Consider the following 26,221-nt stretch of genomic DNA (forward strand, 5'->3'; position numbering starts at 1 on the left):
TTTTATTATAAGAGTAAGGGTATGAGCTTCCACGTAGAGTATGGCGGTAAGGACCCGATTTCTCACCACAAGCGCGCTCATCATAAGCTTATAGTGTTAGCTCGGATATTAATCAAGATCATTACTGCGCGAAAGTTCGCTTAAGCCAAATTACGCCGTCAATATCGAAATATTGACGAAACAATCCCCATATTACGGTTAAGCTGGAAGTTTTCAGTCATTAGGGCATGAGCTTCGCCCTTGCTTGGTAGCTTGCAGAGAGAACGCATTATTCTAGAATTGTTTCGGTAATACAGAAAATTCTTATAAAGAAACTGAGCTTATAGGAAGACTGTAAGCCGTAGAAAAATATTTCAAAAAAAATAAGCTTAAGATTCACAAGAAAAGCTCAAGATTCACAGAGACAAAATTCTCTGTTTTTCAGAGATTAGAATTAATTTACAAAAATCCAGTAAAAGTTGAACCTATCTAACATAATAACTTCTGATAAGCGAATAAAAAACAAAATAGAAAACTTGGGAGAAATTTAATTAGATTCCTAAAGATGTATCTGTAAGTAAAGTATCAACACTTAATCCCTGTTTTCCTTGCCACATAAATCAACAGAGGATTTGAACATTACCACTGAACTGAGTTTAATTCTAATAACAAGTGGAATATAATTTACAATTCCAGGTAAAAAAATAATTAAACCTGTAAAACACAATATTTTTCGTTCAAAATTAACTTGAATAGAACAAGGGCGACGTTTAGAACATGTCCCCGACGTGTCAACTACAGAGGTTGTGGTTGTGCTTCACTCTGCCAGTGATGGTGTGGTGTGGAGGTGAGTCATGGTCATGGTTGAATTAATACTTATAATTCAACCATGAGTCGTGGTGACGTGTGTGGTCGACATATGCGCTGCTAACTTATAACTGGTGAAAGTTGTTTTAAATTAGAAGATGACGACTACTTCATCCATAACTTTACTCAGAACATTATTGGAAACGTTTCCTATGTGTGTCCGCAAACTAAAGTAACGCATACTTCCAGGTCATTAAATATAATTCCAGTGTTGATTTAGACACCTGTCTTAGTCCGGGATTTATAGACACATAATTTTGGAATATCGAGGTACACAAAAATGTATTTATTAGTGCAACGTTGATTTCCTTATGACTTTAGGTAATAAATTAAACCTGTCATGAAGTTCCGTTTTGTTTTATGGCAGCCTGCGCCTGGGACGACGAACCTCAGGCCCGTGACCTCCTGCTGGCAGTCTTCGCTGGGTCCTCACTCGCGCCTGTGAGAATAATAGCGGTTTCAGCGCTTATTAGGCCGTAGGCCTGTCACCGATTCTTAACATCGCAGAATATTCACAGATTGTTGCGGTCTGGAACGCGCAATTCACTGCTAAAATTTTGCTTTGCTTAACCGCCCGGCCTCCTTGCCGATTCTGACCAGAAACTGGCGCACAGAGCTGGGATCGAACCCACACCTCTCTGCTCCAATCTTGGTACTCTGAACTTTAACCACTAGGCTAACCCTAATAATATAAAGTGAACTAAAATTGAGGATCCGTACCATAAAAATTTTTAATAGTTCGTGACATTTGTAATATTTTGTAAAATATTTAACAGTGTTTGTCAGTAAATCAGTGACTGTTTTCCTAAAAAAGTCAATCAGAGACAAGAAATCGGCCGCTACATGTATCGGAGCGACTTTTGATAGTAGCCCCTGGAGAATGAAGATACAATTATGAATTATGCATAACACTGTATATTGAAGTTATCAATACAATTAATAGCCGAATTCAAATTTAGGGAAGCTAAATGTGCGATCGCTTAGAAATGTTTCTGGTTAGGCTGTATATTATTTAAAGGGAAATATTTCCTTTCAGAAAATAAAAGAATAGGTGAAATAACACAGCTCTGGTTATCAATCCATCCCTGGTTTATTTTTGTTTTATTTGAAGTTTTAAGCTAATAATCAATGGGTTAAGTAATGTATTAAATTGAGTAAATTTTATTTAATTCTCAAATTTTTAACCTTAATTTTGCACTATTTCAAAGAAAGCGAAACGTTTGTATGCAAGAAAGGCTCAATGGTCAAAGTTGCATCCTCATAGAACTACAACAAATACGGCGTCACAATGGCAACATGATTGAGTAGAAAATAATATTTTATGAATAATTGAAACACCTTAATTTTGATATTTTGTAATGATAATAAATTATAAATTTGCCTTTGAACAAACTTGAATCAACGTTCACATAAGTTATGGTATAATCACTTCAAGAACACTTATCCATGTAAATAAAAATCTATCACGTAGAAATCATTTAGTTGGTATCGATCAAAATCAGAGTTAATATTAAACTTCACTCGTTGGAAATTGTGATTTTCTTCAACTCAAAAAATCGCTATAGGAATGTTAACATGTTACCAATAACTCCCCAATGGATTTGTAAATAAAGCAAGTAAAGAGTAATTGTTTACTGCATATTACCTAATGAGGAAACCAATTTATGTGGTTGATGGGAAAACATGAATTTGAAATCATTTTGATGGTGAGTGAGTTAGTTAAACTCGCGATGAAGAAGAGCGTACAAAAATTATATTCAATGAAGAATATTACCGCGCTTGCATGAGACAGAAGGGAAATTTTCTTGTAAAAGCATGAATAATTTTAAAGGCAACAATTTTCCAATTCACGTTGAATCAGTGACAATACATAATGAATTCATTGAATTTTTTTCGATTCCAGGTGCCAATATTGGAAGAAATTCAGCTTAACTGCAGCGAAGGAAAACAATATACGTCAGCAACTGAAACGTTCAATTCACTGAAGATTTACTGCAAGGCAACAAATAAACTGGAGTATTGGACGACGTCTAGCAGCTGGGCACCGGTGGCCGGGTTGTTGAGTCTGGATCTGCAGCCGTGCGAGGGTTAATAATTACTATTATTATATTATTAGACTTTAATTTCATTCACTTATATGTGGCACTAATAATGTTTAAACGAAATGTGAACTGATGTACATTAGGATTTACTCTTGAAAAGTCGCAAAACATTTTTCACAATTTTATTTAATTATATTTTTTTACATATTTGTAAAAAAACACACAACTGGAAAACATAATATTTTTTTGCTGAAACACATTATGGAAACTTGACGGTTTTGGGGATTTTCCACTGATTCGATACAATTCATTACGTTGCATCCAAATAATTATTGGCATAAATTATCAAATTTATATTGGCTAATTTGAATTTTGATCCTAAGAACCCTCAGTCACTACATCGACATCAGCGGCTACGTCGGCATTTCTGTTGATTGTACAAAATTCATCTACCGAGACGCCTACCAGCGAATCTACTGTCACCAACACTACGAATCTAACCTCGACTACAACCGAAATCCCTGTGAATTCTACTCTAGATTCAACTGCAATTTCATCAAATGACTCAACACTTTCTGTCATGTCTACCACTTCTCCGCTAGACACAACGTCAACTTTACGCTCGGCTACTTTATCGTTAGAATCAACTAATGCAACAGTAACTACTGGTCGCACTGAGCCAACAACCGCATCTACATTAGATACCGAGTCAACAACCGCATCTACATTAGGTACTGAGTCAACAACCGCATCTACATTAGATACCAAGTCAACAACCGATTCTACATTAGATGCCGAGTCAACAACCGCATCTACATTAGGTGCTGAGTCAACAACCGCATCTACATTAGGTACCGAGCCAACAACCGCATCTACATTAGGTACTGAGTCAACAACCGCATCTACATTAGGTACTGAGTCAACAACCAACTCTCACTACAGGTGGGTGTGAGTCGTCATTGAGACGTGGACGACGAGTCTCTTGATTATTTCTTTATTATTCAAATAAATTATAGAAGTTCTGTAGGATGTGATATAACATCAAAAGAAATTAATCCTGATATTTTAAAAATAAATAGGCTAATCATTATTATTAATATAGTAAGGAAACACTCTTTGTTTATGTTAATAAGAAATATCTTGAACTTTTGCCTTGAAGGTTCAGGTAATCTAAGACGGCTGCAGAATATCTTCCTATATGAGCTGCTCCCAGGAGGTGTAATTCATGTGTGCCTTTAATTATCCTATCTTATTATGTGATCCTTTATTTATCCTATTTAATTGAGTATGAATTTGATTATTTCATCTAATTATGTTTGACTCCAGTTATTTTATCTAATTATGTGAGCCGCTAATTATCCTATCTAATTATTTGAGCCTGTAATTCTAATTATCTTATTTAATTACGTGTGACTCTAATTATTGAATCTAATTGATAATAAATTTCACGAGTTGAAAGATCTTGCAGGCTAAGCTGACATGGACGCGCCGGCAGCTGTCGAGGACATTTCTTCATGTCAGAGTTTGTCCACATGTCACTCGTGATCTCCAAACTAATCACTCATTCCAGATTTCAACCTCTCGTTAATTATTTCTTTTCAATTTTGGTCTTTTTCGAAAAGAAATCCCTTTACTCCTAATTCAAATTCTTATTTATTTATTTTCTTCTTCCTGTGAGCGTGGCGTGAATCTGTTGTTCAGTTAAAAAGTATAGATATAAGGAAATAATAAATAATCGTATAGAATAATTTATTCCATTTCCTCTGTTCAGGCAGATTTTTTTTTTTGTCTCTGTTTCAATACGCAATGCGCCATCGAACGCTAATGCTATCTGTAAAAAAACTGAATGGCACAAGAAAAGTTCTTATGGTAAGAACAAAAATAAATACAAGACTCAAAAATTTGGTTTCCTGCATTTCATATTATCCTTCACAAGTTAGTCACAAAATGACGTCAGGGAGCGAACACGGAAGCCTATCTTTCATTTCTATATGTTATCTCTGATGACTCAAATTCTGGTGAGATAAGATGACCATGAGCAAGGTTCACACATTGTATGCAGGGATGAAGAAATCCTATCAGGTCTATCATATTTATAATTATATTTCTGGTTATTGTAAAACCAAAATAATGATGTGAGTGGAAGATTATTTCTCGTTTCGATACGAACGAAAGATTGTAATAGCATGCCCCTGTCTTCGATCTTCACAGTTGCTAACCTGCCAGCAAATTCTTCGTTAAATTAAAAATAATAAAATAAATATTTTTAAGTCTTAATTTTGCTATGATCAAACACCGAACGTAGGAAGCTTTTACAAAAAAAATCACCTGCTAAAACCCATCGCAATCTAGCAGAACAACACTCGACCCTTGGCACGAACCGCTGAAGTTTGTACACAAATAAAACAAAGTGGACCCAGCCAGAGCCATGTTGGCCCTGTTGACTTACATTGTTGACTCACTTATTACAAGCAAGAATGAATCACTTGTTTCATTCCCACAATGATTTGAGTACCAAGTCCTCCTACGTGTTATCTTATTATCTAAAGATGATTAAAATCACGACTGTTCACAGACTTCGACCTTATGTTCACCGGTTTAGTTAAGTATCACGGTTCAAATATGCTTCACTGCAGCATCGAGCGCACAACTTAGCATTACTGCAGTAAAAGACGAACGCAGTTTAGTTAGATGGTAAAATTCTTGAGAAAAAATTATCGTTATCAGTTTTCATGAGAGATTGCTGAGGATCAGAAGGGCCAAATGTACAAAGATAAGGCGATGACATGATAACATGGCGTTAAATAGATAATTGTATTGTCTGGTCCATCAGTGTGCTTCTATACTCCAGCAGTGAACAACTATAGGCATTCGCTACAAATATTTCCTATAACAAGTAAGTATTTCCCATGCAACCCTTATTTGGCCTGTGTCCTGGGAAAGCAAGATTCAAAACACAGCGTCATCTCTTATAAAGTCACTCACTAATTATTATACTATGTAGTTAACCTGTTTATTCCACTAAAGTACGAAAGTATTGAGGTGATATATTAAGATTTTAATTAAAGGTCAGTTAAAATAATTTCTCATTTTCTTGTCCATTTGTGTTTGACTCGTTTATTTAAACCCAATTGTGACAGTTATGTTTAGCAGAACATGCAGCTCGATACGATTGGAATGCCTACTGCCTGATTACATTCTGCGTATGTCAATAAAACTCCGCCGTGTTTCCACGTTTGGTTAATTAGTGACATTTTCTGAGAACCCCGTTGAGTCTAAAAAATAAAATAACTGGTCTGATCCCACTTTTCATTTGCATGTTTACTAATTAACCTTCGATGCATACATTTTTCCGTTCATCCTGCGTTATCACCGTTTACCCGACATGTTTAAGTGTAGCTTTCTGTTTATACTATCACATTATTTGGATATAATAAAGCTTGAAGAAGGCAATAATAATTTAACGAGCGAGTTCAACTCAACATTCGACGGAACTAAAGAAAATCTCACACAATAGTCAGCTTATTTGTTACAATGAAACAGAGATGCATGTTGCTTGACAGAGTTGAGGAAAATAATATTTAATGATCGCTACACACGGGTGATCTGCTGATAACAAATCGAGGCCAAGTGGTACAATCGCATTCTTCTTATGATTCATGAATTATTTTATGGGTAACTTAAAAAATGTGCAGGAAGCATTGATGGGTCATTGGCGGGAATGAATTTATTCGCAATGTCAAGTGACACTATTTTCTTTAGTTCACTGTTTTGAAATTACTCGCATTTCCTGGATGAAACAAACCCCACAGACGAGAAATAATTTCACAATAAATTATTGTGAGCACAATATTATTTGTTGTGATATTATTTTATACTGTGGTTTTACCGTATATTGGTCTTCACAATTATACATTCTTTCATGAGCTAGCAAATGATCCTAGGTGTATCTCGAGAGTGATTGAACTCATGATCTCATTTATTCTGGAGCCGAGTATAAATGAGAGGACATATTTTGTGTGCTCAAATATCAACTGTAAGAAATTTTCAATTGGCCACCTCTATTATCATTCTTATTAACATTATTTTTCCGTTCAAGACTCCAATTATATTCATTACTAGTTGAAATTTTGACCCAATACGGAAATGATCGAAATTGTCCTGTTGTTCAGGGTAATGTAGAAATCTCTTTTAGCGAATTCGTGTATATTTTTCAAACAGATTCTTAAGCTTCACAAGCTACACATGATTTAATTTTGATAAAGAGTGATGCATTGTTTTTCTATAGAACCGGTTTTTATATCACCCATAAATTATATTAGTTGATTATACCGAATACACGAGCTGTAAAATAGGTTTGAAATTTAAATTCGGCAAAATTGCATGCATATAAGTGTAATAAAAATCATGAATAGTAACCAAAAAGTATTCGTAATTCTGCTTAAGTTTCGTCAGCCTATGCAGACAAACAGGAAATTACAAAATATTCATTACTTTCCCTTTAAGTGCTCAAAAGTGTCAAGGTTGGAATAAAAAATTTTAAACGCTCACGAAAAGAATATCGAGATTCTAATTCTGACCAAAATTTTCTTCCCGTACGAATAATTCAACAATAAATTCCTAGCAATTTATTCTCAAATGTCAGCTCGGCAGAATACTAAATACAAAAAAAAATGTAGCATCTTTTTCTAGCGCATTTTCTCATTTATGGAAAAAATGCCCTATAGTGCTCGACATGTACGTCTGTCCGTCCGTGACTTCATGTTTTCGTCGACGAGAAAATGCGCTCTCAGTCACTCACTGCAGTGAGTACTGCTAAGTTATTATTTTTTGTCCCAGTATGGCCCCACAGACCCAGCAAAGCCAGAGCCCAGCGCCCGTGTGGGGCCAGCGCTCCGTGTCAGCCCTGCTGGGCATCCCGCTGCTGGTCTCCGTGTGGGCGCTGCTGCTCAACATACCTGTCATCGGGTGGTTCCTTGCCATCTTTGAGGTGCTAATAAGTGCTTGCTTACTACTGCAATTATTAAGATTATTCCACACTTCACAAAGAATATAAATTAACATTAACATGGTTCCTTGCAATCTTTGAGGTGCTTATCGGTCATTACTACTGAAATAACGAAGCTTATTCTACACTTTTTGGTGTCTCTACTCAAGATACAAAACAATTAACATGGTTCTTGACCATCTTTGAGGTGCTAATAAGTGTTTGCTTACTACTGCAATTATTGAGCTTATTCTATAGTATTGAAGTCTACTCAAGACACAAAACCATTAGCATGGTTCTTGACCATCTTTGAGGTGCTCATAAGTGCCTACTAACTACTGCAATTATAAAGCTTATTCTACAGTTTTTGGTGTCTCTACCCAAGATATAAATTAACATTAACATGGTTTTTTGCCATCTTTGAGGTGCTTATCGGTCCTAACTTACTACTGCAACTACAAGGCTTATTCTACACTTTTGATGTATACCCAAAGAATATAAATTAACATTAATATGGTTCTTTGCATTCTTTGCGGAGCTTATAAGTGCTTACTTACTACTGGAATTACAGAGCTTAATATACACTTTTTGGTGTCCATCCAAATAATATGAATTAACATTAACATGGTTCTTTGCCATCTTTGAGGTTAAATACAATGAGATACCGTGATCGTTGACATCTGCTGCTTCATTTGAAAACTAGAATGTCAGTTACCTGTAAGCTGTTATTCTTGCAAGCTATTTTCTAACTTGTTTGTGACTCAATCTCTGAAAAAATATAGATTGTACATTTTAAACCGATTTCAGATGTTTCGAATATACTATGCTCTAAAATATGAGCCTCGGTATATAAAATTCACTTTAGTTGAACCTCATTACTAATATATCATTAAATTTAATGCTAATTATGAGAATGAATTTTTATGAATTATTAAAGATTTTGATAGCGACCTCGAGCATTCCAATTCGCTGTAGGAAGTTTCAATTCATCACAAAAAATCACCATGCCATTTACATCTGTTTCCCTGATCCCCGTTGCAGATGTTCGTCCTGCGCATCTGGAACTGGTTGCACAGTCTTCACTTGCCATCCTGGATGGAGTCAATCCTGCATTTCATTGACCGCATTATAGAGAAATTTGTAGTAGTTATTTCTAAAATCATCCACTGGCTTTTTGCAGACCGTTCTAAAAGCGATAAAAAATCTATTGCAGGTAAACGCTAGATAGCGAAGTTTCTAGCTATTTCCTCAATTTGCATTATCGTGGATAAGTTTTTCAGAGAAATTTTTACTAATAAATTCTTAATATATGATACCAAATCAAAGTCAAATGCTTCCTCCGTTACGGTTTATGATTAGAAAAATAATTTAAATTTAGGTCTGTAAGCTGAATTATCTGAATCATTTTCAGATAAATCGCCAATAAAATACCCCAGAATTCCCCTATAGACGTCATCACCTATATGATACTATAGGATTTATTCTTCCTCTGTTATTATTCTAATCGAACAAACGTGTTACATAATTACATAAAATGTACTATGGCAAGGAGCTACATTATATACGAATAAATTTTCATTTGTGGTTCGTCCTTTTTTTTTCTTTGAATTTTTAGATAAAACAATGATTAAAACAGCGTTTTCAATGCGAAGAAAGGTAAGACGCTGGATAGAGCATGTAGAACGTTGTGGGCTTTACGGTGCCCCTGACAAACGTATAGGTAATATACTTTTCAAAAGAAATATTGTAGCCGAGGATTAAGCCTGGATACCGAAAATGGTCAACCCAACCTAAAATTGTCTCAATTAAGGTGAAGTTCCGAAAACTGAAACTATTTTCGGGGTAAAAACATCTGTTTAGTTTTATCAGTGAGCGCCACTAATTTGCTGTCTAATAGCAACCTTGACTAATTCACTGACAGTTTCGACATTGCGATCACAAGCGTCATCCTAGGTACTTCTCGAGACATAAAACACAGCGTCATCAGCAAAGAGCTTGCACTTCACTTTAAAAGGAGAGGCGATATCATTTATAAAAATGTTAAAGAAAAGAGGCCCGAGGACAGAGACCTGCAGTACTCCAATCGGAATTGGTCTAATGGGTGAATTGAACTCGTTCAATGAAACGCATTGTTCCATATTGGTAAGATATGACTGATTAATGAATGAAAATGACCTCTGATACCATAACTGTTGAGTTTACTTTACATTTATATGATTCACGCAATCGAAGGCTTTTTTGTAAATCGAGTAAAAGAGTATCACACTTATAGATTTTAGTATGGAATTCCGTAAGTTGGTCTTGGATTAGACAGAATATTGCCATTGTCGTGTTAGTATCCATACGGAATCCAAATTGACTATCAGATATGAGTGAAAATTTATGAAGAAAATTTAACAATCTATACAGTGTAGAATTTTTTTAAATTATATTAAAAATAAGTAAAGGAAATATGGGTCGATAGTTGCGCGCATTATTCCAGTTGCGGGACTTAAAACCTGTTATGACACAAGCACGTTTCAGGACTGCAGGGTAGACTCCAGAAGACATACACAAATTAAAAATATTGGCTAAAACTGACACTACAATGTCAGCAACTTCAAATAATATTCTTGGCTGAATTTCCTCAATATGAAGCATTTTGCTTCAGCCTAATCGTATCAAACTTCTTATTTCGATGCAGAAATAGGCGATAGGAAGCAGGATGCCTCACAAAAAGGAACACAAATTAAAAGTCGTACCATCTTCCACTGGACCTAATTTTTTTTGTCATTGGCAACAGAGATAAAATAAACGTTGAATTCAGCAGCCGTATCGGTGCCAGACATTTTTAAATTCTGTATCAATCATTGTGTATACACTTTATAACTCAAAAGTTTTATAAAATGCTGGACGTTCTACTTTTTTATCAAAATAAGAGTTGTATATCAGAATGACAATAAATTTTCAGCATTTCTTGGTGATTAAATTGCTAAAAAGATGTATTTAAAATTAGTCTTTTAAATAAAAATCGACGGTTTCTTATTTCGATTGATTTTTCCTGAAATTTTTATAAGCTATTCTGATGAGAGCGATATCGTTGTTCCATATTTTAAGGGCTCGTTTTTCTCCATTAACTCGATACGTTGTCGACACGGCGTTTGTCGTTACACTGTGAAAACAAACAGAAATTAAATAAGTTCTTCAAATTGTGAACTTTATTTAGTTAGAAAAATATTACAATTGCATTTGATTAATTATCGAGTGGATAATCTTTCGCAAATTCAATATTTCAAAAAACGAGGAGCAAAAGTCATGATGTAGGTAACACACACGTACGTAAGACATTGCTGCTATTTGATAGTCGACGAATGTATAATTAGATCTATAGGCACCTATGAAACTACATTATATTATAGGGAAACTTAAAAAAATATATAATGAGGTACATGAGTCATATGTTAATGAAGTCAAAATAGGTTTTGATCCCATGCGAACAGCAAACCAGGCCGCACAATAGAAATGTATTTTTTACGTTATTTCCGACTGGTTTCCTTGAAATTTTTTGCATTCGTGATCATAGTGAACTCAAATGTTGATTAGAATTATCTCGTTCTAATTAATCAATGATGAAAACGCTCATTGATTTACTGTTCATACCTTTAAAAAAAAAACAGAAAATAACATTCAACAGGGACAATCCCTTGCAATAAATATCCCAAACATAATTTCAATAAATGTTACATGTGCGTAGCAATGTATAAAATTGTGTAAAGGCATGCAAATAATGTGCATTATATGCTACAAGACCAGAATTAACAAGTCGACTGAAGATGAAGAGAAACTACCATATATACTGAGTCGTCGTCCGCTTAATGCGTTCTTGTCAGACCGCTTTTTGTAAAATCGTCCCAGATCGTGGAAGAGATTCTCCGCAAAACAGGGTTCATCTTGACGGGTAATTGTGATGTTTATGTCCGGACTTACGCACGCAATTTGGACTAAAAGTCTCTCAAGAATCTGCTCGACCTGACCGGTAACTTTTAAACCGTTAACAAGCCTGTTGTGGGACGCACCGTTGCTTTGCCTCTATCTCATTATCCAACAACTGGAAATTTTCGTTTGCTGATAAAACATCAATCGACATGAACTTTTTGTTGCATAGGAACGAATAGCAATATTCTATTGTTTATAGTTCGTTAAGATTTTTTGTCACTTCTTTCAAATTGGCCTAAAGTCACATTTATCATGACCTTATATAAGAGAGCTTCGCTCTTAATTAATTTATTTCTTTTGTCCACCTCAGAGAAAATCTGAAAGTTTGTTATGTAATGAAAGAATCGGGAACAAAGAAGTTTATTTAAAGAATACGAGTTAAGATTTCATTGGAAATGAAGTTTGAGTTAAAACTGACATGTAGTCAATTTTAACAAGAGAACACACGGTATATGTAACTTCTATTTGTAATTGTCTTTTCAATTAATATTGAGTTCTTTTATGAATATTAATACATCCTTTATTTTAAGATTAATTAGATTTGCTAAACGATCACAAATTTAATTGTCGCGACTTTGCCATTGAAGACATCGTTTACTTAATATTCATTGAATGGGCCCCGACATCTTAGGCCGTCTCGTTATCTGTTCCTCATTATTTAAATGTGTTTATGTTTTGATTTCAAGCTTTCGCCTATAATTAAAAGTAATTATACATGTATCTACTTTCATCAACATATTTTTTGAAGTGCATTACACAATGGCCTGCAAGTGCCGATGCTTGGCTCACGATTGAATGTTATGCAGTAGCTTGTGATAAAAATTAATGACAAGTTTTAGGGGTACTTATAACACCAGCAGGCAGCTGTAAACTGCCATGACAAACTCGTACGTGAGAACCTTTTACCTCCTTCACTAATTTCACATCGCTTATACGCGTATTATAGCCCGCAATACTGGCCTGAATTCAATCACCTAAAGTCTGCTCCTCAGGCTTACTCGAAAATTTTCGGCGAATTTACTATGTATGCCTCTTTAATACTCCATCAAATATAAATAGTAAATATTACTCCTATAAGAAGTAATATTTGTTTATTTTAATATTACTTTTATGAGGATTACAATTACTCCAAATATTACTCCTATTTGGAGTCATATTACTATTACTCCAAATAAATAATACTACTTGGTATGCCTCTTTAATAATTCTCACCAACAAAATATTCTTGCTGTACGTCGCAGATATACTAGGCGAGCTATACTCTGATGTAACCAAGATTCAATGACATAACAATATAATGGCATTGCGTCGTGATTGTTAAACCAATTCCAGTCTTGTCACGATACTGAAATAATTAGTTAAAAACTCTGCATCAAAAGACTTCAAGGTTATTGCATGGCTTGTCTTTGTGCAAGTCTTCTGTACCGTAAAGTGTAAACTCCGTAATGTACAGCAGCACCTTAATGCCACTAGTAATGCCCTGTATATTCTTAGAAATACCACTAGTATAGAACCTCTGTCTGTAATTGACTCATTTTTCTACAATTATTGAATGAATAAGATTATAAGTGTAACCTAAATTGCTGTGTAAGTAAAAATTTGTAAAAATTTGTAAGTACAAATTTGTATCTGTAAACAAATTTGCTGTGTAAGTAACAAAAAGTGATTTAGTATACAATATTTGCAACAGTGTTAGTTCGTTCAGCGCAACGAAAAAAAATCTTCTTTCTAGACCAGAGAAATTTCCCGGTCTCTGGAAAGTTTCTCGTATGCTCGCCGCGCTCATAAAAACATTAGAAGATGCGCCTCGTGGCGATCATATTCAAAACTAAGCGAGTTTTTACCAAGTGGATGCCCATGTGCACGAACGAACAACGCACACCCCCCCCCCTTCGAACTCCCACGTGGCACTGCCTCGTGGTCGAGTTTTTACTCGTAGTACCCCAGAGGCACGTAGCAGTAATACGGACTTTATTCCTTTAACAATGGCTAATTATGCAATAAATTATACATTGCAGGAAGGTAAACCTGCTGAGTAATAGTTGGCTTAAAGCAGCGGTGGCCAGAAGTTAATCAAGTTGTTGTTTGATCATATGGAAACTATGGAGCTCTGACATGGCGACCCGTGGTTCACATTAGATTCATAGTGTTTGCAGTTTACTGTCGCTGTAAAAATTTAAACGTCGGTAACGTTTATGTAATAAAAAATCTGAAATAAAACAGCTACAGTAGACGTAAATTGGATTACCCTGAAACTTCATCAGATAATAGCTGTTACATCGAAATGCTATGCATCGAAATATTATAGGAGCCATTTTTTCATCTTCATCGTCTAAAAATGTCGAAAAATACACGCGCGTTAATCAGTCATGTAAAAAACGAAACAACCGTTTGTTGACTAATCCGAATTTATAAGCAATTTTTCCTCATCACAAATGCTTCTTTTAAATGGAGCAGCCTGAGGTCAGGCTACTGCGCAGGTGAACAGTAAACTGAACAATAAGGCAGCTATAAAAAAAAACAGCTGAACCACGAGGATTTTCTCGTGCTGGTCAAGCGAGCTCGCGACCCGCCGGCGATATATATTTTTTTTTTCTTGCGTGCGCCCGGCGATTTTCTTTTTTTTTTCTTGCGTGCGCGAGCGCAAAACGGGACGCCCTACACGCCCGTCCGCCCTAACCCCACACCCGCAATCATGCGCGCGACCTCAGTACATGATTGCGCACATCCAGGCAACAGCGCAAAAAATTATAATTATATATAAATATATTGCAAGCAACCTAATATCATGCAATCATTGGTAATGTCTGTAGTTCTCGTGGACAAGTTTTTCTGGTCGTAGTTCTTGTGGTCAAGTTTCTGGTTAGAAATATTTTTAACGCAGATGGTGTGGTATTAGGCAGTTATTTTGCTCGTTAAAAGACTACCAGTTCGAATTATTCAAATCAGCTTTGAATTTCTTTGTTTTCCGTTAAGATGGTAAATGCAACTGCATCGTTGCTGATAAAATCCCGGATAAAACGTAAAAGCTTCTAGCCGCAGCAGTTAAGTTTACGAGCAGTTGATGGATAAAGCCGCCCAGCAAGATGGCCGGCTGCACGGTACTACAATCTTATCTCTACAATAGTAGGCAGGTGCAATCTTTCTTACCATGGCAATCTTTTAGAGGACAGGACGGCCCAGTTGCCGGGAAATTATGAAGCGGGACTTCAAAAACTGAGTTGGTGCGTTGATATTGCATTACAGTAGTCAATTTTACCAAATTTAAATTAGAGAAGAGAGCATTAGCGGTTCTGATTAATTTTTATGCAATAATTGAACCATTTGTTCATTGGTCATGGGTTCGTACGAGCATATAAGGCTGATATTAATTGAAGTACATTGTGGATAAATTAAAATCTTACATCAGCGTCAGTATATGACATTTATCGCATTGCATAACATGGCCATGTCACCCCTAAAATCCGAAGGCACCGCAATGCTTGCTCAGAGTCATTAAATATTGATAAACAACAACATTATAGTTATACGACAGTTTGAATTTTATTCATGAAACTATTGCACGAGGTAATCTCAAATTATTACAGTAAATTCTCATTTAACCAACGAATCGAGGTCTGAAATAAAGTAATTCATGATCATTTTTACTGAGTAATTCTCGAGCTTCTAGACACGCAATGTTAATGATTAGATAACACTTCTAGCCAGCATACAGTAATGGGAGAAAAAAGAGTTTGCGAGGCTAAATAGCGGCGATTGATCCACTGCGAAACCAAACCTCCTTACAATTCCCCATCATGAAGTACAAAACAGTTTGGCCTTCTCCTGCCAAATAAGATCAAGTTGAAAAAATAGAAGGATTGTGGCCGAAGAAAATTGCTAACCCATATCGCTCGGGGCGAACAATACCGGTGGTGAAGTCTCGCTTACACTGATTGCTGGAGACAATGCTCTTATTTTTCTATTAATATTGACATTATGCTTTGCAAAAATTATTAACGGATGGGAGAATGACATAGAAAGAACGTTGATTACGAGTTGATTTCTTTGAACGGCCGTTTCATCAACATAATGTCAATTTCAAATTACAAGTGGGATGCATGTTATGGATTCAAGATACAACTACCTATTGCTTGGAACAATGCAATCAAATTCTGTGAATCGGATTGTCAGAATTCCTGCACATAGTGTGAATTATTTCAAAACTTTGAAATGCAGCTTCTTTCGAGCTAATTTCGATGAAAAAGCGTTCAATTAACCATATTTCATTGTTAGATTCCTGGTGGAAAATAAGCTATTCATTCAAAATAAAACTCTCCATTGTTAGTAACACTGAAAGCTCGTCGTCAGTATCGTACAGTCAGAATTCCAGCACTTAATACGCATTATTTCTAAGCTCAAGAATGAGGCATCTTATCAGATCATATACCTGTAGACCCTAGCGAGGTTTAAGACCATATTTTGTGTGCCGGTCAAACATGAAGCAATTGGCGTGGCCCAGCCATACATCCTGCACCGGTTGCTGGCCTGGGGCGACCTAGAGTTTCGGCAGGGCCAGCATTGACTATAATGCGCTGCTTAACAATTACCGGCAGCTCTGCGCCGTATATGGTTACGGCAGCTCTGCACTGTACGGTTACGGCAGCTCTGAACTGTACGGTTACGGCAGCTCTGTATTGTACGGTTAGGACAGCTCTGCTCCGTATATGGTTACAACAGCTCTATACTGTACGGTTACAACAGCTCTGTACAGTACGGTTATGGCAGCTCTGTACTGTACGGTTATGGCAGCTCTGCCCCCTTTATGGTTACGGCAGCTCTGTACTGTACGGTTACGGCAGCTCTGTACTGTACGGTTACGGCAGCTCTGTACTATATGGTTACGGCAGCTCTGTACTGTACGGTTACGGCAGTTCTCCAAATTACAGCAGCTACGGCCGATCGCGGACCGTTGAAAGGCACATCAATCTCCTGTTATTAACGGATGATTTAAATGAGATATTTATATTCAAATGTTTTTCTCAACTTTAATTACTCTCAGTTGGATTTCTATCTTCATTTCAAATAATATCTTGTAATCTGAAAGAAGCGGTTGCATCCAAATTTAATTTTTGTTTAAAAAATATAATATGAAAAATTAATACTTTGATGTAATTTTCGTGGTTGTTTGCCATTTTACCTTCACGGTTACATTAAAATTTTACCTTCACGGTTAATAGCTACTTTTTGAAGTATTGTTTAGGCTTTATATTATAGAAATACCACAATGAAGTATTGTTTAGGCTTTATATTATAGAAATACCACAATGATATTCTATTCTATTCTATTCTATTCTATTCTATTCTATTCTATTCTATTCTATTCTATTCTATTCTATTCTATTCTATTCTATTCTATCATGGGAGGGAGGAGTTTAACTGAGGATTGAGACGGCTTTGGAGGGTGACCCTCGCTCAGTCTGCCCGTGTCAGGGCAGCGGTGAGGTTGTGTGGGGTGTTCGTCACGTTGTTATTAAGATTTTCACAGACCCTTGAGACTCCAAGAAAGTGTTCCGTATAAATTATTCTCAGTGCTGAGAGAACCCAAAATAAAATAGGACGCATTTAAATAGTGCTGATGAGTTTCCATGTCTTTTGTCTACTTAATTTTCAGAAAATTATTATATATCGGAATGGAAATAATTTCAATAGTAAATATTTGAATTGTAATAAAATAAAAACGCTCCATTCTTGAAAACTTAAAGTGTTGATAAATATAAAAAAAGTGTTGTCGCGATAAAAAGCCTTTAATTAAAATTTTGACCTTCAATTAATGAATATTCCCAATATTTGAAACTGTTTCCTTTATATGCAAAAGCGAAAATTTGTCTCAAATTTCTCCTCCAATGCTAATGCTCGTAATATATTGAAATAACGATGTAAAATTTCATTCATACTGATAACTTAACAATGTTATTGTAAAATAGCGACATCTGCCGGTCATGATTTTCGAGGCTGTAACTCTCGGCTCAGTGCGTTGTCAACACGAAATTACTCATATCCATTATCATTCACTATTAATTCCGATGACATTCAAATTTTGTACTTTATCTAATTAGATGGAAAAATAAAGTCGTCATTTTTGCACATATTTATGTATATTTCGAGTCAGTTTTAGAGAGAATACATTTTCTGGGATTGGGACAAAATGCGCGCATGTAAAATGAAGGCATTTCATTTTTTAGTAGCTTCCATCACCTAAGATAACAACGTTATATTGCTACAAGTGTGTTTTTAAATCTGTTGAAAGATAAATAAAAAAAAATTATTAATTAACGGCATATATATTACGGCAATATGAATGAGCAATGTGAAGCGACAAAAATACGAATTTTAACAGTTAAATTTGTGATTATTTTTATTCTGATAGTCATGTGCTTAAAAAAGTAATGTTTTTGTTCAATTCTGCAGTAATGGTAGATTGTACATGAAAAGATTTGCCGTAACGCTTAATAATTTCTTAGCTCCTCATATGATTAATCGTTTACTATTTTGAACCACAAACAACAAATACTGGCAAACCAATTGAACTTGACAATCCTTTACGTTTACACTCTCTAGTACAGTCCCTGGGTTAATATTTTCGTGTGCATTTTAGTATCGTTTTTAACGCCTAATAGCTAAGGAATCCCTCTTAATTTCCTTCATTTTCAAACAGAATAACGAATTAAAGTTCTTTTTTTCTGTGCCATTGTAAAAAATAAATGAAGCTATAAATTTTACACATCTGCAAGAACCGCACTGATTTAATCACAGTAATTCTTGAAATATCTCCTGTACGTAGTCTGCTTCCCCAGTAACAACCGACAACAGCACGAGGTCGAAACCAATGTTTTGTCTGAACTGTTAAAGATCCTCTGGTGATCAGTCAAGTTTTTTCGAGACTCCCATAGCTCGCTGAACCTCTCCTACCATTGCAATTGAATCCACTATGTAATTTAGGATGATCTATCAACGTAGTCATAACACAGCGACCGCGATCATGCAAGGCTTCCATCAGTGCGTCGAGACCTGCAGGACAGCGCCCTCTGGCAAGCATGGAAGATAATAAGGTGAGCTATTTGTTGCCGTACTTAAAGGGGGCAATCATTTGTGTAGTTCTACTGTTGATAATTTCAACTTCTTACTGCAGGGGGTATATAAAATTATAACGTTGAAATACATTTCTTCCAAGTTTTTGAATCATTCAGTGCACCTTAGTCAAGATCGATTGGAACTGACGGTTAGTCTTGCAGCAGTGAATTGTTTTAATATGATGATAAGGTAAATTTACTAAAGTAAAATGTTGATAAGGTAAATTTACTAAAGTAAAACGCTAGACATTTTTTAATATTATTTTATTTTAAATTTTCTTACTAGGTGCCCACGAAGGACGAACTCTCGTGCGACGTCTGCTTGCGCCAGTTCGACCGCAAATCTCGTTTAGTGGCCCATTACAAAACTCACACAGGAGAGCGTCCCTTCCGCTGCCCTTATTGCTCCAAGTCATTCGCCTCTAAGGGCAACTGTAACACACACGTACGCGTGCATACCAGGGAAAGGCCCTACGTGTGCCAACATTGCGGCAAGCAATTTTCGCAACATGGGCAAATGGTGATACACGTTCGGAGACACACAGGAGAAAAACCGTACGTATGTTCGCACTGCAAAAAAGGCTTCGCTTGTTCCAAAGTGCTTAAAATTCACGTGCGCACGCATACCGGTGAGAAACCGTACGTGTGTGATTTCTGTTCAAAGGGGTTCGCGGCGTATGCAAACCTGGTGGTTCACCGCCGCATTCACACTCGTGAAAGGCCGTACTCTTGCAAACTTTGCGGCCGATCTTTCGAACATTCAGGCAATTTAATAAGACATGAAAGAGGCCATCACGTTGATGGGGGCATAAGATGCATACCATGTGGTCGGTTGTTCCAGGAAACTAAGGACTTGGTCATTCACATGAACGATTCGCACCCGAATGAAGTGTGCCAAGAGGACGTGGAAAATCAGGGAGAGAGCGTTCCATCAACGATGTCATCACATCATCAATCAAGTCCGATACGTTTAGAAAATTCTCTTCACCAGGACCACAAGACTTCATCACTTGAAGATACTTTCAAGGATGCCAACAACAACAGGAGCACTGCCGGTGTTAACTCAGCAAATAATATCAAAGAAGAATTTGGACAAGAGAGTCCAGACAGCGGTTGTGTCACTGTCAGCGATGAAGAAGAGGGAGGCAAATTCCACGACACGAATCGATATCACATGGAAGCCCGCAACACGTTATACCGAAGAGAACTCGTCCAAAAACAGTTGTCCATAATTCCTTTAAATTTGTCAAAAAACAATTGTCCTAGTCTCAAACCATATAATTCAACTGCAGCAACAGCAAATATCTTAAGTTCTCCCAGTGAAACTACAGTTAGTGATTTCGAAAGGAAAATACCTGGCCTAGCTCCGTTGAACATGAATAAGAAAAGTGCGTACAATAAAGCTTCCAACAACAACAATAACAATAGAATTTATATCTCTAGTCCCACGGCTTTATTAAATGATGGAAGTAATAGACAATTGAATGGTGCTTCTATGAAATCTCTACCCAACTTGTCACCGGTTAGTGATGTATCAACATCGATTTCTTTGTCATTACGGGACGATATTCATAGTTCGAACCCTTTAATCAACGGAGCAAGTACAAGTCTAGCTACAGTACCTGATCAGATTGAGATAACAACGATTTCGAAGGCCTGTGAAATTATAAACGGTAAAACTCGAAACTCAAAATCAATAATAGAAGCACCCATGAACTTTCAGTATTTTTCTTCGGTTAGCAGCAGCATATCTTCTGGAGGTCCGGGATCTCATCACTTCTTGCATCCTCTGACGTCCACTTCTTCAGCACTACCCGTATCTTTCTGCACCTCTGACATGAGCCCAGTTCATCCCGTCACCGAACGTATTTTTCAGACGCACAATTCTGAAGCAAATGTGTCACCTATGGACCTTTCTCTAGACTCAAAAGCAAATGTGGCAAATGAGTCCCTTAACTCAACTGGTAGACGGGGTGAAAATTATTGGGAGCTCGAGGGAATTAGCGAGAAAATAAAAACTCGTGCTTCAAAACGAAGAGAACTGGAAGATGTGTGCAATGAAAAAGAACTTAAACGATGTAAGAAAGATTCTCTGTCATCCAGCCCGTCCCGTAGCCCAGGTCAAAATGCTGCTCTGGATCCAAAAGATCAATTTGCCAGACCAATAAAACAATCATCCGATTTAATAGAAAGCAAAACACTAATTTCCAGCATCAAAGTTCCTGACGACGCTTGTAAATTTCAGCAGATAGATATTGCAGTTACAAATAACACCGGTGACACTATGAATGGCATCAATAATTTAGCAAGACCAGCATACCATCATCAGACCAAGGACACACAAATCAGACACCAACCCACTCCGGCATCTTCTACGAGTGACACGTGGATAACAAGAAATGTGAAAAGCTTCAAAGAGGCTACGCAAGTTTCTCAAACTTCTCCAAAGGCGATTGGAAACATCAGGGAAAGTATCCGGAAATCCTTATCCCAGATTTGTCCAGTGCAGGAAGACAGGAAGAGCTTCAAACTCAACGTAGAAACTGCCCTCATGGCGCTCGTCGGGAAGTCAACTATTTCGCATCTTGGGCACCCCAACCGCAATGTTGAGCAGGTAAATGTTTACACGGATGTGAAAAATTTAAAATTAGCTGTATCATTGATTACAAATTACTCGTAAAAATTAACTTTGAAAATAGTTTATTCAAAATAAGGTTTTAAATTTTTCAGTTTCAACATTGACCGTAGTTGTTTCCTAAATTTATAATATTCCAACACCCCGGTGTGTGTTCATTAATTGAGTTTATTCATTGCTAAGACAAGACTTGTTCATTTCTGTTAATTGATTGCAGTTGTGTATAGTTTGCTTTTTCAAAACAATTGATAACGCACCTGAAACATAATGATTTCGTTCAACCATTATGATAAATGGCTTGAACAAGCACCACAGCCAAGAATTTGCAACTGACTGACCAAACATAGTTGATGATAAAATAATTATGCCATAAATAATTCATAAAAATAACTGTTTCTAACGAAAATTTATTATTTCTCAGGTTCTAGTGAACCTGTTAGATGTGGTGGGCATGAGTCCATGCGCGGACGTGCGCGTGGATGAGGATGAGCGTCTGCGCGTAAACATGCGCAAGCTGCTGGAGTACGGCCTCCCTGAGCCCTCTGCATGGCGCAGCCTCGGGTGGCACCAAGAGGCCATCGAAGCCATCACGGCGAAAATAGCATCGTGGAGCATTACCAGTCAGTGGCGCCAAGCCCGGGACCTTTCGCAATTCTCGCGGGAAACCGAAACAGAATCAAAACTTGTTCAACCAAATTCATTGCATAACAATAATTTGTCTGCAACTACGAACTCGGTGTGCTTACCCACGAGCACGCTTCAAACAAGCAACGCTCTCCGACTACATTCAAACACTTTGCCGAGTGAAAATATTCCCTCGCAATCAAACACAGTACCTCAACCACTAAATTTTACACACGAGCGTCCAAATCATCTACGCATTAAATCAGATTCTTTTCTCATTCACAGAGAACCATTCATCATTCATTCCAACTCTTGCCTCACGCCTTCAGATGCTGTTCATGATAATCTGAGTGGTCGGCACGCGGAGATATGGAAATCGGACTCAGACGAAGCACGCACAGCTCGCAGGATGAGCGTGGTGAGCGACAGGCGAGAGACCAACAGAGTAACAGCAACGAGACTACTCGGTGATGATCAAACAGGCGATGAAGAAATATACGAAGTGCAATCGTCTGCCGTCTGAAGATAACTTAATTAAGATTAGTTAAAAATATTTTTCAGAGGTTTCTTTCATGATCTTTGTGACTGCAGCGAATAAGAACCTGTTCTCAAAGTGATATTTATTTCTAGCATTATTAAAAGACAATCAATCATGCATGATAAATCATGCATAATAAATGCACTTTTGAAAAAGATGCAAGCTTACGTGTGATACGTTTACATGGGCATGGAGCACGAGATTACTGGTATTCATGAATTTTAAACCATTCATAAGAAAAAGAATTATATAAATGAGGTAGAAAGAGACTTTATATAAAACTGAAACCGAATCACAAGCTATCCAATCTGACGGTGTCCGTAATACTGTGTTAGATCTATATTATTTATTATAAATTATTATATTATAATTACTAGATGACAATACGTACAAAAGTTATTCTATGGTGAGCGTGGATTTACATATATCACAAGTTTTGATGATATAATTATATCCCGGAGTAGCCTTGAAAACACTTATAACGCCGTATTTATAACTTCATTATAAAAAATATTCCACCATTGAGGCACTTTTTTCCGTAAAGTGCTTGTGTGGTAAGTGGTTTTGCGGCCATTACTGGCCGAATTATTCATGAACCCAAGACTCTTAAACGGCTGTTGCGCGAGAGCAAGCATGCATGAAAACCTCATTAAAAATCATCAATGTTGGCCTAATAAGAGCTATTAAGTGGTCACTTTTCTCGCCCATGTGAATTAAATTTGATAAACGCACATGTAAAATAGATGTGCATCTTTTGTGCCTGTAATCAACATCCTCAGCTGTCAAGCAGACGGCAGTGCCAAAATTCTATTGAAGGACATCGTAATTATGAGTAAAACTAATGGTGTAAATTAGCCTATAACCTATTGGGAAATATTTCACAGCTTTTACTTAAGACGATGGAGAAAAAAATATAAGGGCGACCAATGATGCAATGAGAACATAATAGTTATGCCACTCCTGTAAACGGTTGTGTTATTTTAGTGAACTTATGAAAAATTATAAATCTTCTGACTTCATACAATTCTCTAGCTCCGCTCTGCGCCCCGGTAGTGAAATAAGCATACAAGTGCAAGCCTGACCTGGGCAACGGAAGGCACAATCGTATATTGATTCATGTGTCTACCCAAGATTTATTGTTTAAAAGTGTGTTATTTATTAAAGTTTATTACATTGTAGGATCTGTGTGAATTATGGTGAATTTGGATAAATTTATATGTTATCAATTCTCAAAGCATTAACTGAAGATTATGAAAGCAAGTTATTTTACTGATAAGACATGACCTCAAAATAAATAGGAGTTACTTTTCTACGCTCATTGATGTGAACTTTTTTTGCGTTTCATTTTGTTTCTTGTTTCAGATTCGGCATGAAGTCATCAGCCTTATCGCTTATTTTTTAAGTATTGTTGCAAATTATTTTTACTATACGTTATTTATTGTTATTTTCCTAAAATGTACAGATTATAATTGTCTCTGGTGCGAAAGTATGCAGCCTATTATAACAATTGTTGCTGTGAGCTTTCAATATTCATGCCATTATATAATAACTTAAAGGCATCAATAAAGTCACCATAAGAATTATTGCTATACATTCACAAGAACATCTGAATATACCGAGTTAACCGTAATCCAGCAATGGCCTGCTCTACTGAAAACCATCATCCAACACAATTTATTGCAGTTAACATGGTAAATATTAATTTTCATTCTAATCTTCTGATGGGTATTAATATAATTTATATCGAGCATTTCTATTTATACGTAGGTAATATTATGTTTGTTGATTCTTTAAGAGTGTTAAAACATCATGCAAAGTTTCACAGTTAATTAAATTATTTATTTGTATGAAAGATTTTAATAAACATGCTCAACTTATTTTATTTTATTGCGCGAATTTCAATCGTTGAAGGAGTTGGTACAGAATATATTACTTCGTTTCATGTTTAAGTCTTTTAAAGCAAATGAATTGCAAATCACTAGATAAAGGCATATTAAGATCAAATTTATATACTTACTCAATGTAAGTATATAAATTTTACTCAATGAACTCAATCCTAAAGAAAATACCTCCTATAACCTGGCTTTTTTACTTAGTCGGAATCTACACAAACAAAATTCATTAATTGGACGGTTTCATTCAGTTTTTCCAGAAAATACTAAATTCCAACCAGAAAACCATATAACCACAATTTGAAGCTGTGGAGCCACTATCTGTATTCTCAAATTATTTTTTGTGTAAACGGAACATCGCGCAGACCCAATTGAACTTGCGACTGAATTGAAGTACACAAACTTCACTAGAATCGGAATCCGGCCACCGAATTGTCTGCCGCCAGCAAAATTCGCATTATAAGGAAGCAATGAATTTTAGATGATGATCTTCGATTGACGTACAAATTTCCTCGAGACGCAATCTTCACTTGTTCAACAATTTTATTGATTGTGAACATGTTGGTGCTGCAGGCAGTGAGACGTTCGCTTCTTACAGTAGACCTGAGATGAATAGCATCGGTTCAGACGCGACTGTTCAGTGGCGAATATCGGTCCACGATTTAATGACCTACAAATTTATTAAAACATTTGTTCTCAAATCTTTTCAAATAAAATTTTTTGTGATGTTAGTGCAAGCAAACTTTATACCTAGTAAATCTAAGCTTTAAATTTTCAATACAAAATGTTAATAAAATTTGGAAAAATCATATTATGAATATAAAGTCTAGGTGAAATTGCGATAAAGCATGTAATCAAGACATGAGCATAAATCCTTAAATTAAACAGTGATTACATCAATCAGAACTGCATATCAATGTCTACTTCTCCTGCATAAGCGTGTCAAAATATAAACATTAAAAATTAATTCATCGATAGAAGGTAATTTAATTAAAGAACGTAATCGAACATATTTCGTATGATGATATGAAATTTGAATGATAAAGCTCAAGTAATGACATAAGCGAAGCTAAAATGTGGCCTCACCGGACCAAGCAATTGCCGGCCAGAGCGCAGCGATTGAGATGAGCTTCTTTAAAGTTTAATAAAAACTTGAATTTCCAGAAGGTGCCATCCAATTCAGCGCATCGCGAGAATCTTCATAGCAGGAAGGTGGATCCAACAGTGGGAAAAAATTCCGACGTGTAATTACCTGCAGCAACTCAATGAAGATTTTCCAGGCTCACCGCTATTTCCAGGCTCGCCGCTGGTGATCTTATCGCTTATTGGAGAGGTACCTGCCCAAAACTATTCCAGGAGAATACGGTAATGAAAAGAAAATGAATAATGATGTTAACAGCCCATAGCAGCTTAGGTACATATACTGAATCCCTCAATATTCATTTCGCAATTTTCTTTAAAGTCTGTGCCCTACGCACGACAACAAATATGTGTAATCGTTTCATTGCTCATATATAAAGGTTCAGTCTTTGTGGTAAATTGTGAATGATCTGTGCATGGCTGACATACA

General features: G+C 36.3%; 2 protein-coding genes across 2 annotated transcripts; both read left to right on the top strand.

Moving 5' to 3' along the window:
• Positions 1-5,706: 5,706 nt before the first annotated feature.
• LOC108669302 lies at positions 5,707-9,459 on the top strand. The gene is made up of 3 exons (XM_018156609.2): positions 5,707-5,784; positions 7,728-7,878; positions 8,917-9,459. Exons 2-3 carry the CDS (start codon positions 7,729-7,731, stop codon positions 9,097-9,099), a joined length of 333 nt encoding a protein of 110 aa, XP_018012098.1. The 5' UTR covers positions 5,707-5,784; position 7,728; the 3' UTR covers positions 9,100-9,459.
• Positions 9,460-18,544: 9,085 nt separating this feature from the next.
• On the top strand, positions 18,545-24,521 carry LOC108669304. Its single transcript, XM_018156610.2, has 3 exons — positions 18,545-18,941; positions 19,249-21,576; positions 22,019-24,521. Exons 1-3 carry the CDS (start codon positions 18,927-18,929, stop codon positions 22,742-22,744), a joined length of 3,069 nt encoding a protein of 1,022 aa, XP_018012099.1. The 5' UTR covers positions 18,545-18,926; the 3' UTR covers positions 22,745-24,521.
• Positions 24,522-26,221: the final 1,700 nt, after the last annotated feature.

This window comes from Hyalella azteca, unplaced genomic scaffold (genome assembly GCF_000764305.2).
Source record: "Hyalella azteca isolate HAZT.00-mixed unplaced genomic scaffold, Hazt_2.0.2 contig1480, whole genome shotgun sequence".
NCBI classification, from domain to species: domain Eukaryota; kingdom Metazoa; phylum Arthropoda; class Malacostraca; order Amphipoda; family Hyalellidae; genus Hyalella; species Hyalella azteca.

What these genes read in the sequence shown, in the direction of transcription:
- LOC108669302 (XM_018156609.2), top strand. Translation starts at nt 7,729, where the DNA reads ATGGCCCCACAGACCCAGCAAAGCCAGAGCCCAGCGCCCGTGTGGGGC. An exon ending in GGTTCCTTGCCATCTTTGAG is followed by an intron (nt 7,879 to 8,916) that starts GTGCTAATAAGT and finishes TCCCCGTTGCAG; the next exon opens with ATGTTCGTCCTGCGCATCTG.
- LOC108669304 (XM_018156610.2), top strand. An exon ending in CCAACCGCAATGTTGAGCAG is followed by an intron (nt 21,577 to 22,018) that starts GTAAATGTTTAC and finishes ATTATTTCTCAG; the next exon opens with GTTCTAGTGAACCTGTTAGA.